The sequence below is a fragment of the Sipha flava genome, unplaced genomic scaffold, assembly GCF_003268045.1.
Source record: "Sipha flava isolate LNK unplaced genomic scaffold, YSA_version1 121_pilon_pilon, whole genome shotgun sequence".
NCBI classification, from domain to species: domain Eukaryota; kingdom Metazoa; phylum Arthropoda; class Insecta; order Hemiptera; family Aphididae; genus Sipha; species Sipha flava.
Genome location: NW_020271747.1, coordinates 871,369 through 895,197, shown reverse-complemented (window position 1 = coordinate 895,197; position 23,829 = coordinate 871,369). Strand labels below are relative to the sequence as shown.

The 23,829-nt window shown below is 31.6% G+C and overlaps 1 protein-coding gene across 2 annotated transcripts in view; it reads right to left on the bottom strand.

The window, feature by feature from the left end:
- Nucleotides 1–23,829, bottom strand: part of LOC112694008 (zwei Ig domain protein zig-8-like) — a 571,990-nt gene that overhangs the window by 10,492 nt on the left and 537,669 nt on the right. For both annotated transcript variants that reach the window (XM_025569325.1, XM_025569326.1), the window contains exons 3-4: nt 4,003–4,151; nt 614–824 (exon numbers count right to left, since the gene is read on the bottom strand). In XM_025569325.1, coding sequence (XP_025425110.1) covers nt 614–824; nt 4,003–4,151 — 360 coding nt within the window. The remainder of the gene's footprint in view (nt 1–613; nt 825–4,002; nt 4,152–23,829) is intronic.

Genomic DNA, 23,829 nt, shown 5'->3' with positions numbered 1-23,829 from the left:
AATTAAATTTAACAGAAATAGCTGAGAAGTTATTGGGTACGTAAGTTTATCCAGAGTCAAGTATGTAATTTGAATGAAAAAATTGAAACCAGTTAATTTAATAAGTTGAAATAAACTTCATTGTTTTATTAAATTTGTAATTTTTCATGTTTACTCATACACATATATTTTTAACGAATTATATTTTTAACATGATATTTTGTTTTATCGCGTGAAATAGCAAAACACATTTTATATCCCTCGAGAACTTACTGAATAGTAAGATGTGATGAGACCACTTAAAGTTAGCAAATCCTTGTGAAATATCCTGTATATATATATATATATATATATATATATATATATATTAATAGTGAAATATATTTTGCAGCTTCGTAGAACACAATATACACGATGTTTTGTGAATTTCTTATATTTTTTATCAAAGATCAGTTAAAATTTTATCACACCGTTTTGAATAGGTATATGAATAAATTATTTATAGTATAATTATGATCGTGAATATTATAGTTATTATCTACTTCTTCATTATTTTATATTTTATGAATTTTTTTTTCATTATTTTTAATTCCTTTTTTTCCATACTGTATAACCGTTCACTAGCGATACTCACCCACTACGTTGAGCTGAACCAAATGGCTCATTTTGGGTGATGTGTTTATTTGACATTCGTAGATACCCGCATCTCTGGGCTGCACGTATTTGATTTGTAACGTCCACGTGCACGTGGGCTCGACCAGGAATATCCGAAAACGGTCGTCGGCGATAAATAACAGCCAATCGATGGTGAGTATGTGAGAGTCCCGTCGGCGGATCCATGACACCTGCAAGACACAAACATTCATTAATAGATTTATGACAAACTATTCTATACATAATACGAATAAAACCAAGTGAAAATATTATTGTTTGTCTAGTGTGAAATCCACAACGGTTCTTGTTTTTAATTAATAATAAAACGACCGGGAAATCCGAAATAAACTTGGCATGCTACGCAAGAGAGGGTTTTTTCGGGTTAGCAAAATGTGAAATTAAAACTTGGGTATAGGTAAAGATAAAAAGTTACGCTGGCGGAATGCCACCGCGGTATGAAACAGAGTTATGCGGGTGGAGTGAGAGAAGTGACTAATTTATTAATATGAACAATGAAAAAACCGAATATGCTTTAAAATTAATTTTAGGGCACTTAAGCGAACCGTTAGCATTCTATGAACAATTATGATAATTTCACGGTTTTTTTTTTTTTTTTTTTTGTTTACTCATATAACTAAACACACGAAGAACGGTGTCGAATATTGAATTCTTCAAAAACAAATGAACAAAAATAATACGTGTGTGGCATATATTCTTATAACAAACAACGTAAATCAGCGAAATGATGCATTTTGACGCAGTGGGAATCGATGGCATGCTATGATTGAAATATTATCCCTCTGTGGATAAACATTCTTTTGTTCCAACAAGTTCAACGTTCTTAACGAACGTTTGCTCGACGAGTGTCTTTATTATATTAACAACAATATTGTTTTATCACTCGGTTATAGATTTACTTTTCATTTTGCCAACTGTCGCATACGTATATGCGTATATATAGTTTATACGTATTCATCGATCAACTGCATTGTTCGAACCGTTATATTGTGTAGGCTCTTAATGGTCATTGTGTGCTAACTGTAAATAAATGGAGTGGTAATTTGATACTACACAAGAAGATTTACGACTTAATGCGGTTAGAGTACAATAAATAATAGGTCCCGTTCGGCACAAATAGTTGGATGGCAGGATGACATAAAATTATTACATACGCGCGCAGGTTATTGCGGAATATTGTATTCAAACTTTTACATTAGCCTAGACATTTTTTAGATATTTCTAATACACCTTAAAAAAGTTCTCGAATGTTCATCATTTCTCATGTGATGCGAATGATAGTTATTATATATTATTATACCAAGTAAGTATGATTAATATTCTACTAAATATCATTACGGAATTATGACCTAAAATTAGTATTCGTATATTACTCAAAGAAGGTTAGGTTACACGGCCAATGTTTTGATATTTGAAAGGTAAATATTAGTGGATTTTATATTAAAAGTAAAATTGTTTAGTCGCGATGGTATAACTATGCCAGTCGAGAAAACTGCATCTACACTGTCATGGGATTCAGCTACAACAGCAATAATAGCTATTGTATATTTGGGTAGGGGATGAAAAATGTCGATGCGTTCCAAGTGTGCCGCCCAGAAAATAAACAAGCTATACGTTAAAAATGCCTGAAAAATGTTTCAAGTGGGCCTTTCACCATCAGGTACGATCCTGAGTTCGGGCTGACGTGTAATAGTTTCATGGAAAATCGATTTGCCAGTTAAATACGCGTGCCGACGTCTCAGTTGCGCATATTGAGTGAATCACGAGCACGGGCTATTGTCTACCGCGAAATGTAAGTTTTTTTTACAATAATTTGACGTGAAACTTATTTGTACAATATTTTTCGGTTATAGAATGTTTGGCGAGAGAATTTACTAAGAAAAAAAAAATGGGGCAAATTTCATTTCTATTCGTCTTCGGGGGACGAAAACCGTGCACTGTACGACGCTGGGTAATATTATCTAAGGCGTATTTTAACGGAATTTTCTTCGTGATGCGTTATATAGTGTTCGCGAGAAACGTAGGCGTTTGGCAGTAACTGTGAGTTAATGGATTCTCCTCTCACGCCTGACACGGGGAGGGGGGGAAGAAATAACAATAAAGTATGAAGGTGGGTTTTTTTTTTTTACCCCATCATGCTCTTTGCGACAATAACACGAGTTTAAATGGGCCGCGTTACTGTTTCGGGAAACTTAACGGTCCCGCCGGATTCGTTTTTACGACGTCGTCCTCGTCCCGCGGGCTCGACGACCTGCCGACCCTATCCTGCTCACCAGTCGTCTGGCTAGACCGGAGACACCCGCCACCGACCCCTAACATAGGTATATATATATATATATATAACACGGAGAAGCGTATTTCTGAACCATCAATTCGGGTCCGCACGATGGCAGTGCACGGCGCAGGAAGAAACGGTAATTTTATTTAGTGCCCCGAGGACGGAGGGTCGTTGATTAAATAACTATCGTGTAAAAACTACCACTACGTACACCCCGAACGAATATATATATATATGTGTAGTATATAAATAGGAGACGTGTATAGACGGCAGCGTGCAACACACATTAGAGAAAGGCTTCTCCAAGGTGTTTATATCTATATGTATTGACGGCATGAACGGACGTGGCGAGAAGAGAAGAACTGTTCGCTGCGGGAAAAACAAACTTTTTCACTCGTCTTCGACGTCGTCGTTAGTATTATTATTATTATTATTATTGTTATCATTATATACACGTGTGTGTGTGTATTGTTTTTGTCGGTCGACATCTCTACCGCCGCAGTAGTGCAATCTCGTATTTACAGCGGACGGCTAAGCTCCGTACGGTCGCGTGTGTTTTTACGATTCTTCTCGGGGCCCACAGCCCGGCGACAGACCGATCGTAAATAGAAAATTGCCAACGTCATCGACAGCATTTCATATCTTTCCCGTCTCATACTGCTTTCATTGTATCAATAAAATCGTATTGCGTGCGCAAACACGTCTGATGTTTGCCGTCGGTCGAATGCGCGTGTACCTACTCGAATAATTATTATCGCCTCTCGTGATTTTTTTTTAAACAGTTCATTCGAATCGTTTTTCAAACTAGAAAGTCATATCGATTCTCTTTTACGCTCCAATCACCCTCCGGTGTTACATCGATTTTGTCAAGAGGAATCGTCAATGAATTTCGTCCGATATGTCCAATGGTTTTTGTTTTAGAAGTCTCTGTAGAAAGTATTTAGGATAGTGATGAAATAATATGTGAACTCGAGAGCTGGTCTCATATGAATAACGTTATTATTAGTTTGGCCCTTCAGTCGTTGGCACTGTAAAAGCAAGTGACGCGCAATCTAACCGCAAACCGTACTTACCGACTTGTTGCCAAGCTGTTTGACTCTGCACGGCATGTAAGCGTGGCCACCCAGCTGCGTGGTGATGTTGGACGATACGGATGTATCGAAAAACGGCCTGACCAAAAAATCAGATACCTGTTTCTTCTGCTGTTGAGAATTGAATTTTTCTGCGAAAAAAAAAAAAATATATTAAAAAAATCACGAATGCATAATAGGTGGTCTTGCGAAATGTCGGATGAGTGTTTTCACTAGTGTACTAATTGAGGTCGAACACGCTTAAAATATAATGACTTTTTCCCAGGCGACGGATTTTATCGTTGAAAGTTTTTTATTTTATTTTCAGCTTCCACGTAAACGTTCATAGCGAATATTGTTGTTGTTAAACTGGCTATATACATATTATTATATGCGTATATATATACGTATATTTTATATTTTAGAGGCTAACTTTCTCAGTCAATTAGTGTGTTTTTGATTTTTCTCCTAAAATTTGGGAATACTTTGAATGATTCATTTCTGATTTCTATGTTAAAATAAACTCGAACCGCCATAAGAGAAAAAAAAAAGCCTATAAGGAATAATATACCTTATAAAGAAGGTAAAAAAATTATATTTCACTAGAACATGAATGTTATAAGTAGATAAGACAGAAACCTACATAGCGAATTAATATCACTACCGTTTGGAAAGAAGCATTCGATCGAATAATGAATTATTTTCTCAGCGATGGCAACGAATTGAGTTTATAGACAATAAGTGACAAATGCGTTTGTTTTGAAAAAATGGAAAACATATTAATTATTTGTATAAATGCGTTCCCTTTTTTGAACATTGAAAACAATGTAATTGGTTGACGGGAAACTTTTTCTGCGTTTTCACAGATTATTGGGTTAATAATTTTTTTTGTATAAAATATAATTACTCTGATTAAAATAATATCTACTTAAACAAAAACCTTTATTACATCTTTTGTACGTTTATTTTTCGTTTATTTTATGAATTTGGCGTATTAATTTTTAAATCATGGATTATTTTTGAGTCTAATGTAAATTTCGAATATGAACGTAAATGTATAGATTCACTTGAAAAAAATTAGTAAAAATGTTCCGTCATGGTTTGAAATTATTACGCACAGCTAGCGATGTAAGTCGGTTATATTACATTGGTAAAGTATTATAAAGTAAGCAATTTATCGGTAAAGTAATAAATATAAATTACTTTACCACTTTACGAGTATTTAATTTTTTTTAAATTTTATTAGTCATCTTATTTATAATAAATATATTATGAATTCTGAGTAGTCATACTGATTAGCGATAAGTAATAAATTACTGGTTAGTGATAACTGATTACTGATTAAGAAAATTATTAACATATAAATTATAGCTTATAACAAATATATGTTATAAACATTATAATTCGACACATCGTTTTTATTCGTCTGACACCTTATTATTTTTTAAATCAAAAACTTATATATAAACTTAAATTAATATCATATATGTTTTTTTATTTTTTATTTTCTATTTCCTGGTAAAATTATATTATTGACTTTTGTACTTTTGCTTAGCATTTATAAAATGTAATAAATACCTATATTGACATATGGTTATATTTATATGGAAAATATTTGATTGCTCTATATGAGGAGAAATAATATTTAATAGAAATAAAGAGTAAATTTTCTTTAAAAAAAAAAAGTTTAGAGTCCAGTGTAGCCATTTAGGTATTTTAATGTTTTAATAATAAATAATAATTTATAGTTAATATTATAATTGTTGAGCCTAATAGTTTTTCTAAAAGATAGAATAAAGAAAAAATAAATAAATAGTTAATATTACTTTTTTTATTCAATTATGTATTTAGGTGTTAAAAAATACATTTCCCGATATTGCTTTTAAAAAGGCATATTACCAATAATTAACTCAAGTATGTTATCTAAAAATAAATTAATGGTAATTGTACAACACTATGTACAGCAGTCTTGAGTCTCGAGTTAGGCTGACACACGATAACTTTCGGAAAAAACTTAGGTTACGTATTGGATGTGTACTCGACGGCCAACCATGACATCGTGACAGTTATATGAAAGGAGGTCGAGAGTGCAGTTGACCGGTGATATTTAAATATTACCAACGGACGTTTGGCCATGTCAGTTTTTCCGATGCTCGTGCGACGCCTATGACGAGCGTTTTTGTTGTACACTCCACCGATCAGTATACGCTTTGTGCTCAAATCCCGGGTTTTGGAAAAAAGTTTTCTCTCGCGTTTTGCTGGCTAGCAAATTGTGCTTTAAGCCGTCGACTTTTTAATTAAGAACATTTTCTCAAGCCGTGAAAATGAATAGAACGAATTCGCAGATGGTTTTTACGTCAAAAGTGTAACGTTTTGAGTTATGTTTTTAATTTGGGCGATTATCCGTACTCATAAAAAACAAAATTAAATTAACTGTACCATAAAGTAATTTTTAGGTGAGCGGAAGTATAACTTTATGAGCCTTTGGTGAATCATACAAACATATCAATAATGTAATTTATTTTTTTCTTTTATTGTTCACGTTATAAATATAGTTGTTCTCTTGTTATATTACAATAAGTAATGTTCGGATTTTTATTCACTTAAAATTTCTAGAATTTATGTGCATTTATGCACTAAAAATTATTAAATTTGCATTCAAAATATGCATTTTAGCTAAAAAAACATTAAAATATGCAGAGTAAAATAAATGTTACCTTTAGTATTAAAAATTAAAGTACTTAATATTTATTAGTTGTAATTTTTATATTTTATATTTTTTTAACATTATATTCTAATTTATAATATGAGCCTTATACTGTGATACAACAGTTTTTCAACTTAAACAAACTTGAATTTAATATAATTTAGGAGAACGCAATCATACGGTTCAATTATTATCATAGATTTAAATTATTTTATATACAAATTCGAAAATGTACTGAAATATGTATTTCTATTCTTCATATCCTTTTTTAAATCCCAAAAATATGTATTTAAAAATATAAAACCATAAAATATGCAATATAAAAATAAAAAATTAAATTAGAATAGTATTTCTTGATACAGTAGAACATGAATTGAATATGATCAATGGAAAATTATATGCAATTCATAAACATCAGAGCCTTGGTTATCATTTTATCTATTTAATTATTTCAAACTCAACAACAATTTTTTAATTTGTACCCCATATCAATGCCATTATAGAGTTTTTGGCTGTACATATTATCATTGTTTAACGTTCATACATTGGCAGTTTGTGTGTTTTTTTTAAAACATTTGTTGTTGATGCTATAATAATTCACATATTGTCGAATGCGCTGGGTTCAGGTGGTCGAGCCCTGTGTGATCCCGTTTTCGGAAATATAAAATGTCAATTCACCAAATACGTAACAAATTTCGTTACTGCAATAAATGTTTAATTATTTAGCGTGACATCTACTGTTATTTATGGACATGTTTATATAGCGGTATATAAACCTGTTGCGAAACTTTATTAAATTGCATATTTCGCAGCGAAATGTAAATAATGTATACTTAATAACACGCTCGTTTCTGCGCGACTTTCTTCGTAACATAAATAATTTATCCTTTAAAATAGTTTTTAGTCAATTAAGACAGAGCCTGAGCCAAAGAGTTACTTGCCATAGCTAATTCACTTCAAAATCAATGCGCAAGAACATGAACGAAACGACTGGGTAAGAAAGTAGGCATGTCAATTGAAATAATTATTGGTTTTCAATACTTAAATACAACATTTTACGCGTACTGAACTTAAGTGGAAAAAATTATTTTTTAAATAATAATATTAAGTCGAATTATTGTAAAAATGTTAATAATTCTCAAGAGAAATTTAAAATAACGCGTTCGTAATTTTTACGATGAATAAATACGAAATCGAATCAATATTTTACATAATATAATATTATATATACTATCTTCGTGGAGTATATTGCTCATATATTTTTCAAGTTGTCCCGCGTAGTTTAATATTATTAAGACAGAGCAACATACTGTTTGTATTGGGAGTAACAAGAGTAAGTTTAAAAGCGCACGTTTTGTTTTTTGGTTAAATAAATCCAGAAAGAACATTTGTATGAACATATTATAGTTACGTAACGTAAAGGATTTGAGAAAATCACTACAAGTTGTGTTATTTGGAATTTAAAGTTTGAATACAAATATAAAATATCTTCACAAAAGTAAGATGGCTAAATATATATATATATATAGGTATATACAGGTACACGTAGAATTTGAAAACGATTTTCTTGATATAATATGCATATTATATGATAACGTTTTTACGAATGTTAATTCTATTTCAACGTTCATAAATCAATGTTAAATTTAATTAATATTATTAGTAAACCGTTTTAATTTTTAAATTTGTATCCAAATTTTTAAAACTATTAGTGTTGTAAGTATTGTATACTATACTATATATTAGTTTAATAAATAATAATATAATCGTACCTTCAGTATTTAGAATTTTTCATGGAAATTGAAATTTTTATTCTTCTTATATATTTTAATATCAATCATTTAAAAACATGATATTTGCAATGTTTAAAATACCATGAATAGTATTTTGTTTTGTTGTAACTTGATATAATTTGCACTATTGTCAAGTGTGATCCGACCTTTTCCTTTGCTGATTTATACTTATATACTATATATAAATATATGTACGTATAATTTTTATTGTCGACTTATAGCATCAATGCATTAACTTTTTACTCGGTACAATTGATCCGAGAAAATTGATTGTTCAAATCAAAAATTTGCTTACCGTTTTAAAGGAATCTCTTAGTACAGATACACGGAAAACTTATCGTACGCCTATTGAATTATTTATTTTTCTAGTAAATAATGAATAATGTATTATCTTGAGCTTTATAAGCTAAGTATATGTTCAAGTGTAATTGTTTAATAATTAGTTAAAATATTAAAATTGATAAAACTGTTAAAATGTAAGGTTTAAAGTCAAGTTCTCTATAATCTTTAAAACCGTTTCATATTTATTAAATATATACACTGTATATATTTCCAAATATAAATATTGATTTTATTGATACGGCACAGACAAATGATAAGTGAATAAATAAACAAAAAATAAATGGTGGATACATCTTATAAATATAGAATAAATGGGCAAACGTAAATTGCGCCTGGTATTTTTTAGGTACAAATTTTTGTGTAGTAAATTGTGTCCGGTATTTTACAGGTATATTACCTTATATACATTATAATTACCCAGACATCACTAGGAGCCCTCTAAAAAAGGTTTTTTTTGGTTTATTTGAAATGAATAAATTAATTAATAAAAATAGGAAAATTAATTTTTTTTTTAAATATTATGGTTAGGTTATTATGGTATAGTTTTTAAAATATTTTTTATTAGGTTAATAATAAAAAATACAGTTATAAGTTATCAGCATAGTAATAAGACATCATTTTCACATATTCAACCCTCATAATAGTGTTTTTATTGTATTGTTGAATAATTTTACTATTTTTTGAATTTTTTTTTTTTTATTCGGTGTTTTGAAATATAGGAACAAATAAAATGTATGAAATGTATGAACCTATAAGGTTGATTTATACTTTTAATTTTTATACAAATTTCAGATTGTAACTCTAATATTTTATCTATAAAATTATAAATTTGAGGTTACTTAGATAGTAGATACAATGGGTGCAATTTACTATACCCATTTTAGACCCTGAAAAGTCCCAGGCTTAATTTACTATAGTATTTTTACTGCCTATTTAATGTGGTTGCAATTTAAAAGCGCCCAAATAAATATGTAGTTGGTAAATTAATTTATTATTTTAATGTAACGGAATTGAAATAATCTTTGTAAAAAAAGAATTTGAAAACAGTATTTGATTTTAAATACAGATACCCTTATCAAATATTTAATCTAATTCGTCCAAGTATTTTTTTAAAACTATTCAAAATATGTATTTTAGTATTTGAAAAGTATCTAAATACTTTTATTCAAATACTTTTACTCAAGTTTTTCATAAGAACGCATACAGAGTGTTAACAACAATTTTACATCAATTTCTGCGTTAACATATTTAACATTATTCACTAATGTAATGACTAATGTTAAAATGATTCAGGTTATGTTGTAGTTTAATTTTTATAAGAGAAAAAATATACATTTGTCAAAATGCATGACTTATATTGACTTCATCCGGCTAATGTTGAATAAATTTAAATTGTATTATTATTTTTATCATTATAAATCGTACATAATTCATGTTTATTGAAGTAGTTGGCTACAATAAATAAAATTAAACAACTACATAGTTCGCTGGTTAATCTGTCGATATATCGAATGTTTGATTATTTTTCATTTGAAGACATTTGAGTTATACGATTCTACGACTTGTACGGATATTATAAAAAAACTACCGGACGGTGCTTTAATTTAACGCAATGGATTCCAGTAGCATGATTTGTGAAGAGTCTACTGCCATGAAAGCATTGAAGAGCAATATAGCCATGTATTGTATGAACATGATAAGGAAACGCACGATCGATGAACAACTTGGTGATCTATCGACAATCATGAAATGTTCGTTTGATCTCATAATCGTGTACAATAGAACCGGATTGGAAGTCAGCTATCGATTGGCTCGCAAATCTCTTCGGTGAACGGTTTAAACGAATCGGTACGTATACATTATACATAATTATTGTTAGTGCAGGGTTGGGCAACTCAAAGAAGGTAAACGGTCAATTTATAAAATTTTAAAATCTGGCGGGCCAGAGTAATGAGAGCAAAAAATAAAAAAGTCATTCAAATTGACAGTTAGAATTTATTTGATATAATTTAATTTTACTATTAAACCAATACGATACTTACCCAAAACCTATAGGCCATCCATTGTATAATGAATATCGAAACGGGTTTATATCGGCTGTTTATATTTTTTAATCTAATTAACTGTTTTCACTAGACGTGTGTACGCCAGTGCAAACGAGATATTTTGCACAAGCTTCGAGTGTTTTGTGGCTACACCAACCACGTGATACGGACATCATCATCCGACTGGAAGAGCCCCGAGTCGAGTAGAGTCGCAAGACGTTTACTCTGAGGTCAGTGATAACGATGCGCTTTAAAATATGTCACAATATACTCACCGTTATTAACTATTCATTGTTTCGAACACACACGTGGGCTTGCACAGATCGAATCGTGCAAGGAACGAGTGTCTAGAAAAACAGTGAGAAAAGCATTTGACAAGAATATCGTACTGGTCGACCCAGAGATGGACATTCCGAGTGAACTGTGCGATTATATGAAACGTAATAAGTTGTCGATGGTACAGTCAGTTATTTACCAACAGAATGGAAAATGGTCTTCGAATGCGGATCGTATGGTGCTTTGACCAATGGTTCCGTAAACTCGGTAAGTACCTTGAGTACATATATTAATGGTAAACATGCTAAAATTAATGATTTACAAAACTTCGATCGTAATCACTTGTAGACGTGCATGCAGCAGAGAAAAACGCTACTGTTGCATGAATTAGAAGTGTTCGTCACTGATGAAAAAGTAGTTGCTTGGAAAGAATTAATCAGTGAAAATCAACTATGTGACCAACAGAGTCGAAATAAGATCATCGAGCTTTCCATAAAATCGGTCACTCAACTTCCGGAAACTACGAAGCGAGAACCAGTTTTCACGAAGTTACCCATAATCGGTTCCAATGAGCAGCAAATGAGATGTTGCGATGTCCTCGAACCATATGAGGTAATTAGAAACCCCTTCGAGTGGCATGATGCATTGGATAATAATCATACCGAATTAACGTAGTTTATGTTGAGCTAATGCAAAAATATTATGGTTAATCGTTATGCTACCACGAGCGTATAGTAGTAGAAATAAAGTCCCATCGCGTTGATTGTGAAATAATACAGCGTTTTTATTGTACTCACATTATGTCGATATTAATATTCCGAAAACGAAATTTTTATATTTTTTGCAGAAATACGTTAGCAGAACTTCTTCAGTGTTGAAAAATGTCACGTGGGACACGTTTCGGGAAAACGCCGAACGGTTTTTCGATGTACTCGTGCAAGCGAACCGCGTGAATGGATTTTACTTGAAGATGATTACCGATTGTGTTGTGTCAAATGTACAGCAGCATTGGAAACATATTAAGCATTTTTCTACGTTTAAATTAAATAGTTTTAATTATTAATTATTTTTTAATAACTAATTATTTATAATGAAGCATTATTTAATGCTCTATGTGCAGGCGATTGACGAGCCCGAAAACTGCGCCTTATACGCGACACTGTGCTGCCACGTAATCGAAGAAGCTTGTATGGACTCGAGGAGGTTCATATGCCATGGGTTATCGAGTGCGTTCAAAATAAAGCAAAAATCTTGCAAGGACGTGTCGACAGAAGCCGGCGTATTGCCGTATATGAGAACGGCTCGACAGCATCAGGGCCTAAGGCGATTGGAACAGAGGTTAGACGTAAAAGTTCGTGACCGTACGCATGGAACATGCAGGTAAACATTATCGGGTTGGAAGTGGTGTTAGGCAACGTGTTTAAATGTTTGAAAAAAAATTAAAAAATTCTTTAAAAAAAAAACTGATTTAAACGTTCAAAATAAATTATGTTCTTTTTTTAATTTACCGGCGTATGAAACGAACCTTGTGATATTCGGAAAAAAGTATAATCTGCAATGAAATCCCTATTATTGTAGCAATATAAGGACATTTTATAATTGCTGTACGTAACGTATTTCGCAGGTTTATGGGTGAACTGTTTATGCGGGATCAAATATTCAAAACCGTAATGAGTACTGTCGACACGTTCATGCAGATACACGACTCGCATTCATTGGAATGTCTCTGCGTTTTGCTGACTATAATCGCACCAAAGCTTGAAAAAGTAATATCAATTGTTTAGTACGAGTATACGTCATTCGTATTACATACATATGTCATTCATTTATAGGTATTAGGAAATCGTAATAAGTTATTACTAATAACTATAATTAATAATAATGTTTTTTTTTTTTTTTTATTGTTGAAATATTTCTATTGCTTTTTTTTTTTTTTTTTTTTTTTTTTTGAAATTTTTTTTTTTTTTTTTTTTTTTTTTTTTTTTGTGCAAACGGTGCAAAATTTACGCGCGGCATTCTGACATACTCGTATTATGGTTATGATCGCAGCAATGAACGTAAATAATATTCCAAAAGGTATCTAAAACAAAAAATCAGGAAGTTTTGTATTTCAATCACTACACATTCATTCCTTCGGCCTTTGGGAGAGCTTGAACGCTATGCCCTCCTAATTCTCTCGCTCTGCGGTCAAGGGTCTCAGAACCTGTACAATATTACTATCGATTATTTTCAGTTTTATATATTCTACCGTTTTATACTAAACATGTGTGAGTTGTTCTTGTATAGGTTATCGATGCTCCAAGACAAGTGTACAAACAATTGGAAAGCTATTTGGTCTCCAGGTACGCGGGCAACATTCCTCTGCCTCGGTGAACAATAAACATGATTGACATATTTCTGAACGTGCGAAAGTACATTAAGAAAGGTTCGAATTCGTGGCGAGGCGATTTTACCGAAAAAAAGATCAGGAAAGCCAGAAACCTCAGTCGCCGGGAAGTGCAGTCGGTAAAACACCGTGCGAATTCTATCTCCGACGAGATTTCGCGAGGCTGCCAAACTCACCCTCATGTACTACTGCGAAGTCTGAACAGCACGGGAAACACGTCACGTTCAATCCCGTGGTGTCTATACTCTATTATCATATCAATTAGTATTAACGTATAAACACTCTCTCTATTTCCCCACCTCTTTATTTACATCCTCAGGTATGTATAATATTCATTGTATGACTCAAAATAATTAATAATTAAACAAATTATATTATTTGTTGGCACAAAGCCAATACATGGAATTTAAACAATTATATTCAAATTTTACATACATGAAATCTAAATAAACACACCATGACATTAATGAAACAGTAAAAGAGTAAAAACAAAGTAGTAGTAAGACAAACAGTAAAAAACAATAAGTTAATAAGGGAGCTCCGAATGTATAGTATGTCCCATCGTGATATTCTCCCTAGATATTATTTTTTTTGAAAAATCAAAAATTGAATTATTGGCTGTGTCTACTAAACACGTAACTTCTATCGGTTGCAATAGGGTCGTTGGTAATTTTGCTTCCCGAGCGAGTGATGGCCGTTTTAAAAATTGAAATCACCACTAAACCCTCATCCATCTAATAAACTAACTCGTTCACATTTTGCACAGTCCATCTGAAAATCCACATGGGATGTGGTTGCCTCAGATAATCCCTTGCTAATTTAAAAAAATAATATAAATTTTGATACAATTAAGCGTGTCCAAGTACAATATTTACAAAGTAATAATTTTTTTTCGTACTTTTATTATTACTAATTTTATAGTTTGAATATATTCACTTTTATAATACCTATAATTTAATATATTGTGCAAATTAAATCTATTAATACATTGATGTCCACCACGGATGCTATCGGAAATGAGAACGAGTAATATCAAAACGGAAAAATATGGACAAGGCATTAAACAAATTTTCGCAAACGGACAACAAACTCTTCAAGTAATTTCTTACAAAAAGAAATAAATGGTTTGAAAAAGGTCATGTAACGCCATGGTAATAGTATTCGTTGGGAGTGCTGAGACGAGAAAGAGTGCTGAACTTCGAAAAATCCTGAATCACTGTTTGTTTTTCTTTACGTAATACGTACATCAAACAATATGTTTGAAATATGTTTCTATTAACATTGTATTAATATATAAATAATAGTATAATCTGGAGTATTGTTATATGTTTAAATCATCGCTAGGTTAAAAATGGTAATTTGAGAATTTTTTTCAATGTATTCATTCCTTTATTTGTTCATATTCACTTGCGATTTCGATGACTTTAGATATACCCGAGTAGTAGTAAAAGAAGGCTTTTGAGTCAATTTTAAATTTATGTACAGGAGACTGCCAAGTCTATTTTTAAGCAATTTTATTATATAATATAAACTTTATTTATGCTTTTATAGTATAATACTATAGTACATACGTATCATATTGCAGTACAGTTTTATGTTGATGAATTATTTTATATAGCTTTTTTTATTATATATATATGTGTGTCAGATCGCTATATACTGCTGTTTCGATAAATTGTCCGTTTTCGTAGTATAAGTTAATATAAGTTCGTAATATCTTAATAATATTCTAATATCTTCGTAATATGACTAAATCAGACATTTTATTTTGATGTATTAAATTAATTATACAATTATTAATTATATTTATTAATTCATTATATTAAGTTATTAAATTATTAAATTCAGTTAAAACTTTAAAATTTTCATAATACATAAACCAACCAAACAAATATTAGAATGGCTATTATAGATATTCAATATATTCTTGGAGTAAATAATAAATATTTTATAAAAGAGATGTCCGTAGTTGACATAAAATCGTCCGATATTGGATATTTAAGCATATATTATTTATACAAAATACAACATTTCAAAGTTTTATAGATAGCTAAGGAGGTGCTCTTATGGGATTCCTCTTGAATATGGAAACGTAAAATTTAGAGAGTTCTCAACTCTCTCAACCAGATTTTAAAATCATTAAAATTTAACTGTATAGTATATATATATAAAAGGATTGCCAATATAGCAGATTTTATAAAAGTTCATATCAAACATTACGGAGATCAATTTAGAAGAACTTGAGTGACCGTGGGTAAACCAATTACAAACCGATGATACTTTGTCTTTTTGTATTTATCATAAAGATTTAAATTCTAAACAATGTATTTGCATTACGCAAATGGTTTATTAATAAAGTCTTTATTTTTTTTTATTTTATTTTATTTTTTTTGTTTAAATAAGGCTTCAAATCCTGAGGTTATTAGCCTGTAATAAATACAAAATAGTAGTCATAGAGTATTGATCTTAAAACTATGGGGGCACATTATGTTTAACAATAGAGGGAGTTTGTAGAATATATGTATATTCAATTATTTTTCTAAATTAATTTTGCTAAGCCTATGTTTTTGAAAAAATTGTATATGTTTTTGGAGTTATCTTCACCAAGTGCTTGTTGCATTGTTAATGGGTTCCCGAGGATTTGTCTGGAGTTGGTGAACTTGGGGCATTCTAGTGTGATGTGTTTGATTGTCAGTGCTTTGTCACAGAGTTCGCAGGTCGGGCTGTCTTCTTTTGTTATGAGATGCAGGTGTGTTAGACGAGAGTGTCCAATCCGGGTTCTTGTGGTAACTACTTCTTCGTGCCTGAATGAGGATGGGGGAGTTTTCCATGGGTCGATTGATGGTTTAATTTCTTTTAGTTTATTTGTGTTTGGAGTCTTCTCCCACGAGTCTTGCCAGTGACTTTTAGTTAGATGATTTATTTTTGAGAGTGCGTCTTGGAATGTTATTTTATTTATTAGTACCGAGCTTGGTGATGCTATTGATTCGTTGGCTGCCTTATCAGCTAGTTCGTTGCCACTTATGCCAGTGTGGGAGGGGACCCATAGAAATTCTATTTTTTTTTATTGTGTTTGATAGCTTTTCTTGGATGGATTGAATTATTTCATTTTTGGGGTAAGGATTTCGAGGGCTAGGAGTGCACTAAGAGAGTCACTAATTATAAGTATTTCTTCAGACATTAAGGTCGTCGCGTGTGAGATTGCATTTTGGATGGCTTGACTTTCAGTGGAAAAAATGCTGGTTTCGTGAGGAGATTTGAACATTGAAGTTTTGTTATTTTCTATGAATGCAAAACCGGTTCCATTGGGGGATTTTGAGACGTCCGTAAAGATTTTTATGTGGTGCGGGTATTTTCTTTCTATTATTTCTGAAAAGTTATTTATTATAGTTGAGGTTGAGGAGATTTTTTTGTCGAATTCGAGTAGTTGGGTATTGAGCTTAATATTCCACGTTCACGGAAGGGAAGACGGGAAGATAATTTTGTTAAAAATAATTGGTTTGAACTTCATTGTGTCTGCTATGGTTTTATACGTGTCATCGATAGTGCGAGGTATGATTGGACTGATACGTATATTCAGAGGTCTTCTGGTTGGAACTTGAGTTTTGTTATTTGAGAATTTAGTTACAAATTTTAGTGTTTCTTTAATCCTTCTAAATTCGAGTGGGAGTTCTCCAGCGTTGCACATAATACTTGCAGTTGGGCTTGTGCGGAAGGAGTGGTGAAATAAGGTTTTCATAATTTTCATTTTGTTGTTTGCATTTATTTTGAGGTTTTTTAGGTGTGGGTTCCAATTTAATTTTTGATTGAAAGTCATACCTAGTATTTTAATTTTATCTGTATATGATATAATGGTCTTGTTTAAGTTGATGTGGAATAAGTTTTCATTACGTTTTTTTGTGGAAGATGATACTTTTTGTTTTGGATGGTGAGAAATTGAAGCCTGTTGTGGTTGACCACTTGAGAAGTTCATCTAGAGCTTGCTGGATGAGTTCGACTGTTGTTTTTATGTTCACTCCACTACAGAAATTGTGTTCAATCATCCGCAAAGATGGTATACTTTATTGGAGGAAGGATATTGTCAAATATGTTATTTATTGCGATTAAGAACAGAGTTACACTGATAACTGAGCCCTGAGGGACTCCATTTTCAGTGGTATGAGTTGTTGATAGTGTTTCACCAATTTTTGTTTGGAATGATCTGTCCTGTAGGAAGTTAGTGATGAATGTAATCATTTTTCCTGAGATGTTCCATTCACGTAGGATAATGATAACTATTTGTCTCCAAACCATATCATATGCTTTTGTTAAGTCAAGCGCTACTAGGATTGTGTGTTGATTTGCTTTGGCTGCGTTACATATATGGGAGTGAATATTGGATAAAGTGTTGAGTGTGGAGTGATTTTTCCGGAATCCACATTGCTCTTTATTGAATTTTTCGGAGACTTCTAAGTACCATATGAGTCTTGAGTTAATTATTTTTTCGAGTACTTTACATAATGTGCTTATAAAAGAGATGGGACGGTAGTTTTCTGCGTGAAATTTGTTTTTATCTGGTTTGGGTATTGGGATAATTATTGCTTTGCGCCATTGGTTGGGGAAAAATCCGTATTCCCATATTGAGTTGTAGACTAGAAGAAGTTTTTGTAGGGCGAAGGAGGATAGATGATGTAGAAATATGTAAGGGATGTCGTCAGGGCCTGGGCTTTTGCTTTTACACTTTAGGAGTGCCTGGTTGAGTTCATCCATATTGATAGTGGAGTTGTATGAGTCTTCACTGTGCTGTGGTAGGCTGTCCGTGACAAATGAGTTCTCAACTTCATTTTTGTGTTTTAAGAAGGATTTCGTATGATTTAGGTTACTGTTGTTTGTCTGAAATAGATCAGCGAAGGCTTGGGCGATGTCCAGGCTAGTTTTGATAAATTCATCTTTGTATTTAATGATATTGGGTTTCGAGTTGAACTTGTTTCCTTTAAATGTTTTAATTTTGTTCCACATAGTGGTAGCTGAGGTTCGTTGGTTGATTGTGGAGACGAATGTTTTCCAGGCTACGCATTTGCTATTTTTGGTAATAAACCTTGATTCTGCCCTAGCTTTTTTAAGTGCTATGTGGTCTGACAAAGATTTAGTTTTTTTAAAACGGTTTAATTTTTTTTTTGTAATTTTTAATAGCTTCTTTGTATTCAGGGTTCCACCATGATGCTGTCTTGGTGGCTTTGGAGCGGGAAGATTTTCCTATGGATATATTTGTCGCGTTTACAATAATTTCGGTGAGGGAAGCCACTATGGAGTCAATTTTTATTTGGTCTATTTCTAATTCATCAGCTTTCTTTTTGGCCCAGTCTTGATTTTCTAAGTGATGATCGACCAGCTCAGTGAAGAGATTCCAGTTGGCTTTGGTAAGTTTCTATCGCTTAATTGGTTCATCGGGTGTAGATTGGTTGAAAATGTTAAGGTGGATTGGCCAATGGTCGCTTTCGTTATATTCAGTTAGTACTTTCCAGTCTAATTCAGGGGCGAAGTTAGTACTGGATATTGTTAAATCTATGGCTGATAAAGAACTGTTTGTGGAGTTGTGTCTTGTTGGGTCACCATTATTTAAAAGTATTAGAGAAGGATTTTCTAATAATTTTTCTATCGTTTTCCACGACTGTCGGTGTGTGATGATCCCCATAAGATGTTTCTGCTGTTGAAGTCGCTCAGGGTTAAAAAAGGTTTGGGGAGTTGTGTTATTATTGAATTTAGATCAAGGAGAGAAAGAGAGGTGCTGTCAGGGATATAAATGCTGCATATAGTAATTGTTGTCTTGAGAATGACCTGAACTGCTATTACTTCCAAATTTGAGTTGACATATATTTCCTTGCTGTTAATATTGTTTTTGATGTATGTTGCAACTCCGCCACTGGCTCTGAGTGCGTCGGGGCGATTTTTTTTATATCCGGAGTATCCGTTAATGTTTCCTATGTGTAGGTTTTTGAAATTTGTTTCTTGTAGGCAGATAATGTCAGGATTTTGTTCATATTTAATACGGTTTATATCGGTGTTGTGTTTGTAAAATCCGTTGCAATTCCATTGAATTAGTGAACTCATGTTTAGGTAATGGGGATAGATTTTTTTTGTAGTTTGATAGGATTTGCACGGTTTCTGCAATAGCTGGTATAGTTTTTTACGTGTGCAGTTTGTCCTATTTTGAGATTGGTTTCCTGGAGGCATAGTATGCTGGGTTGTACGTTGAAAAGAATTCGTTGTAAATCGGTACTTCGTTTATAGAAGCCATCTAGATTCCATTGTATAATATTGGTCATTATGATGAGGGTAATAGTAGTGTGTTGTTTAATTAGTGATTTTGCTGTGGGAGTTGAGTGGATTAATTAGGCAGTATTGTATAAGGGCATGATGCGAAAAAGTAGGTTGGATAGTTTGGTGAGATTGGTTTTAATATTGCGGTCGGTGAGTTTGGGCCGAATGGTTTCTAGAAACTCATGTAGAATTGCTACACTTATTCCTGAATCTTCGCAGAGGGAGTTTAGATTTATATTTTTATTTGCTGACGATTCTATGATGTGCTTAAACTGGTAATAGTTTATTGGCGCGTCTTCGGTAAATGCATCTAGTGTTGGGAAAAGCTGTTTATCTAGTTTATCTTTGTTGTGTTCAGGGGTTTCAGAAATTTGGTCTGAATCAGATTGGGTGCGGATTTTTTTATGCTTATTGTCGTTGTTTGTTTTTTTTAATAAAATATATCATATCATATCCGATATGATATCATACCGATATCATATCCTCCGTGTGTGAATCTGTTTCCATGCTTGCAGATGGGGTAGATTTTGGTGACGTACAAGAGGCTGGTCTTTTGTTCTGGTTGTTTGTGAGTGTGGTATCCATATTATCATACTGAGAGGAGGAGTCTTCCGTAATTTCATTCAGGGAGGTGGGGTCTCCCGTATTTACATTCTGAAGGGGAGAGTCATCCATAATGTGGTTATAAGAGGGAGTAACAGGTGGGTCATCTTTGGATGTGCTGCTAAACGTGGGTTGTTGAGCCATGATTGGTTGAGGTGAATCTAAGTCGGGTATAAGAATTGCCTTGGGTGTGATAACAGAGTTGCTGGCTAACTCATTGACGGTTTGGCTTTCGTACGTTTGGTAGCTGTTGATTTTGTTTTGAATTTGGTTTTTACATGAGGAGGACTTATGTCCTGTTTTTTTACAATTAAAGCAGGTCATGGTGTCATCCGTAATGAAAATACGGAATATGGTGTCTTCGAAGTTCATTGCGATTGAACTGGGTACTTTATTTGTATCTTCAGGATTTATGTAAATTTGTCTACGAAAGCTGGTGATGTGAGCAAATTGTTTGGTTATAAAGCCAGCTTTGATGGGGAGAGATGTTTGAAGTTAGTCTGATTCCTTCCCCTAGTAGGACGTTGATGATGATGCCATCTGGTATGGCGGGATACACGTTTGATAGTATTATCCTTTTTGAAGGGTTTATTAGTTTTCTAATAGAGATAGTGTTATTACAATATATCTATTACAATATGTGAGTGATTTTTAACTAGTGAGTTTACAATATTTTCGCTGCTAAAAAAGATGCAAAATCTATTATTAGAGGTTCGTGATGCTGCGATTATGTTACGTGGTTCAACGATTTTACTGATAGCTGTGATGTACTCAACCTGACGTACTCCGTCGATTGTTTTTAGAACAATTGCTTGGCTCATTTTTGGGTATGTCGATTTTGCTGTGGTTTCAGCAAAACTTTTGCTTGTGTTGGTAGTGGGGGGATTGTTTGATGGTGTGATTGGATGTTCGTTCGAATTATTATTTGTTGATGTAGAATTCGGTGCAATAGTATAGGATGTTGCTTGTGTTGTTTGAGGTTCATTTTTTTCTGAAGTTTGCTTTGGGGGGGATTTGTTGGTTTGTTTACTTATGATAGAACGTGATCCAGGGGTGTTAAGCCTAGATATCGGGAATTTGGACATGTAGGATTTTGTTAACGAATTTGGCGATTTTATAGATTTGCCGTCCATATCGGCGTTTTAATTATTTATTAGTGCGTGTGGTTTATTGTTATAATTACCTGTACGGTTGGCTAGCAGATAAGCAGTGCTATCGGTAAGCTATAAACGAACACACGATAAAACAATACACAGTGTACGTCTGGTTCGGCCGGCTGTCAAACACGTACTGAAAGTCTTTATTATTAAGACTTATATGTATTGTGTAACAATCTATTGTTTATTGTAACATTCTATGAGTATGTATAGAAATTATATTGATGATTTCTAAGCCCAGAATGGACAGTTTTTTTTTTTTTTAAAGAAAATCGTCAAATTGAGCAAGATTTAAATTAGGTTAAGTTTTGAAAGAAGATGTGTTTTTTAAATCATTTTTCATTCGTTCATATGGTTCAATGGTTTTATAACATGTCTCCATTTAAAATTTCTTTTAGATTTAGGTTTTTCATCTGATTTAAGATGAACTTTTGTAGTTTTTAAAATTTCATAGTATGTTTCAAAGTCATAAAAAGTGGTTTTTATTGGTACTTTCACTCATAATAACGACCAAAGACCAATTGTCCAAGGAAAACATTTACCGGAAACATGTAGATGACCATTTATAAAATTTACAGAGTAATTTCTTATCTTAAGTTTGTCATAGGTTTTATTATAATGTAATCCATATGATTTATCATATTTTCTAAATTCTAAAGGTGTGTATAAAAAATGTTCAAAGACAAAAATTGCTTAATTATTACGAACATTTTCATCAATATTTTCTATGGTTTTAAAAGTTTCAGTATCTCTTTTATTTTCTATAATGGTTTTAAGAGGATCGATTAATAGTTTAAACGTCTCACGAAAGTCATGATCAGAATTTATAATAATTTGTTTCATTTTTATTTTTTTTATTTATTTATTTTTCATTTTCGTTTAATATTTTTCTTTGATATTATTGAATAATTTAACAACGTTTTAATCTGTGCTATGTTAATCAATTGATACTCGTAAACAAAAATATGCGTACTCATGTACTTAAAATGAACATTATTAATGATTTGCAAGGTAATTATTAATGTTTGAAAACCACATCTATATCTACCATGATTAATTTCACATGTTTTATCTAAAACTAAAAATCCATAGTCTTCACGTTTCCAGCATAGATGACACATTTGACAAAACTCAGAAAATTCCATGTCTTTTGAACATTGATCATTAAAAATATGTCGCAAATGTTTATCGTTTTTTTTAAATATGAAAAAAATTAAATATGAAAATATTTGTATTATCCCTTACGAGTAGTTAAGGTATTTTAGAATATGTCTGTGCTAAATGTTTATTATAAAATGTATTTCATTTTTTATATATGATATAATTAAACATAGAAATAATGTTTTTACAAAATTCAATGTTAGTTTTTTTTTTTTTTTTTAATTTGAAAATTACTGAAAATGGACTCAGAAGCCCCCTTTTACTATTACTTATCTAATAATTAATTATATTTATTTATTTATTCTAAATTATATAAACTATTTGCTTATTTATTTATATATTAATTTATGCGTATTAAAAAATAATAATTTTTAATTTAATTTAATTTTAATTATTTTATTAAATATTTTACTATTTGGTCTATGACTTTAAGAAATGTACACAACAAATATTATTTATTTATTTATTTATTTATTTATTTATTTAAAAACCGAAAGCAATGCTGTATAATGAATTATTTATGATGTAAATTAATTTAAAATTATACAACATTTTTTAAATAATTTTCTTCGGTAACCGAAAACATTACATTTCAGTGGTATTAAGAAATTAAGTAAACCACCGAGGAATGAATACTTTTAAGTATGAAAATGTAATTTTATTTTAATGCAATCGTAAAAAATTATTTTAAGTGTAACGTTACTGTTCAACATAGGATATTATATGAAAATGAAGTAGGTACTTGTAAAAAATTATGAACAGGACATTCAAGATACTTTTTACATAGTTAAATAAAATAAAAATAAAGTTTTATATTTTGAAGTCTTAAAACTTAATTTAGCTTATTAAAAGAAATACAAACAAGCAAAAATTCACATCATTTGAGAAATTCAACATATTTTAACGTTTCCTTCTTAGGAAAATTAATAAGAAAATATAAAGTACTCTTTAAAATATATTCTATGATTTACGGATTGAAAAGTTACATGATAATTTTTTGGTGTTTTTTTTTCTACCCGAAAAAGTTTTTAAGAACGAAATACAATTTTAACATTATTTC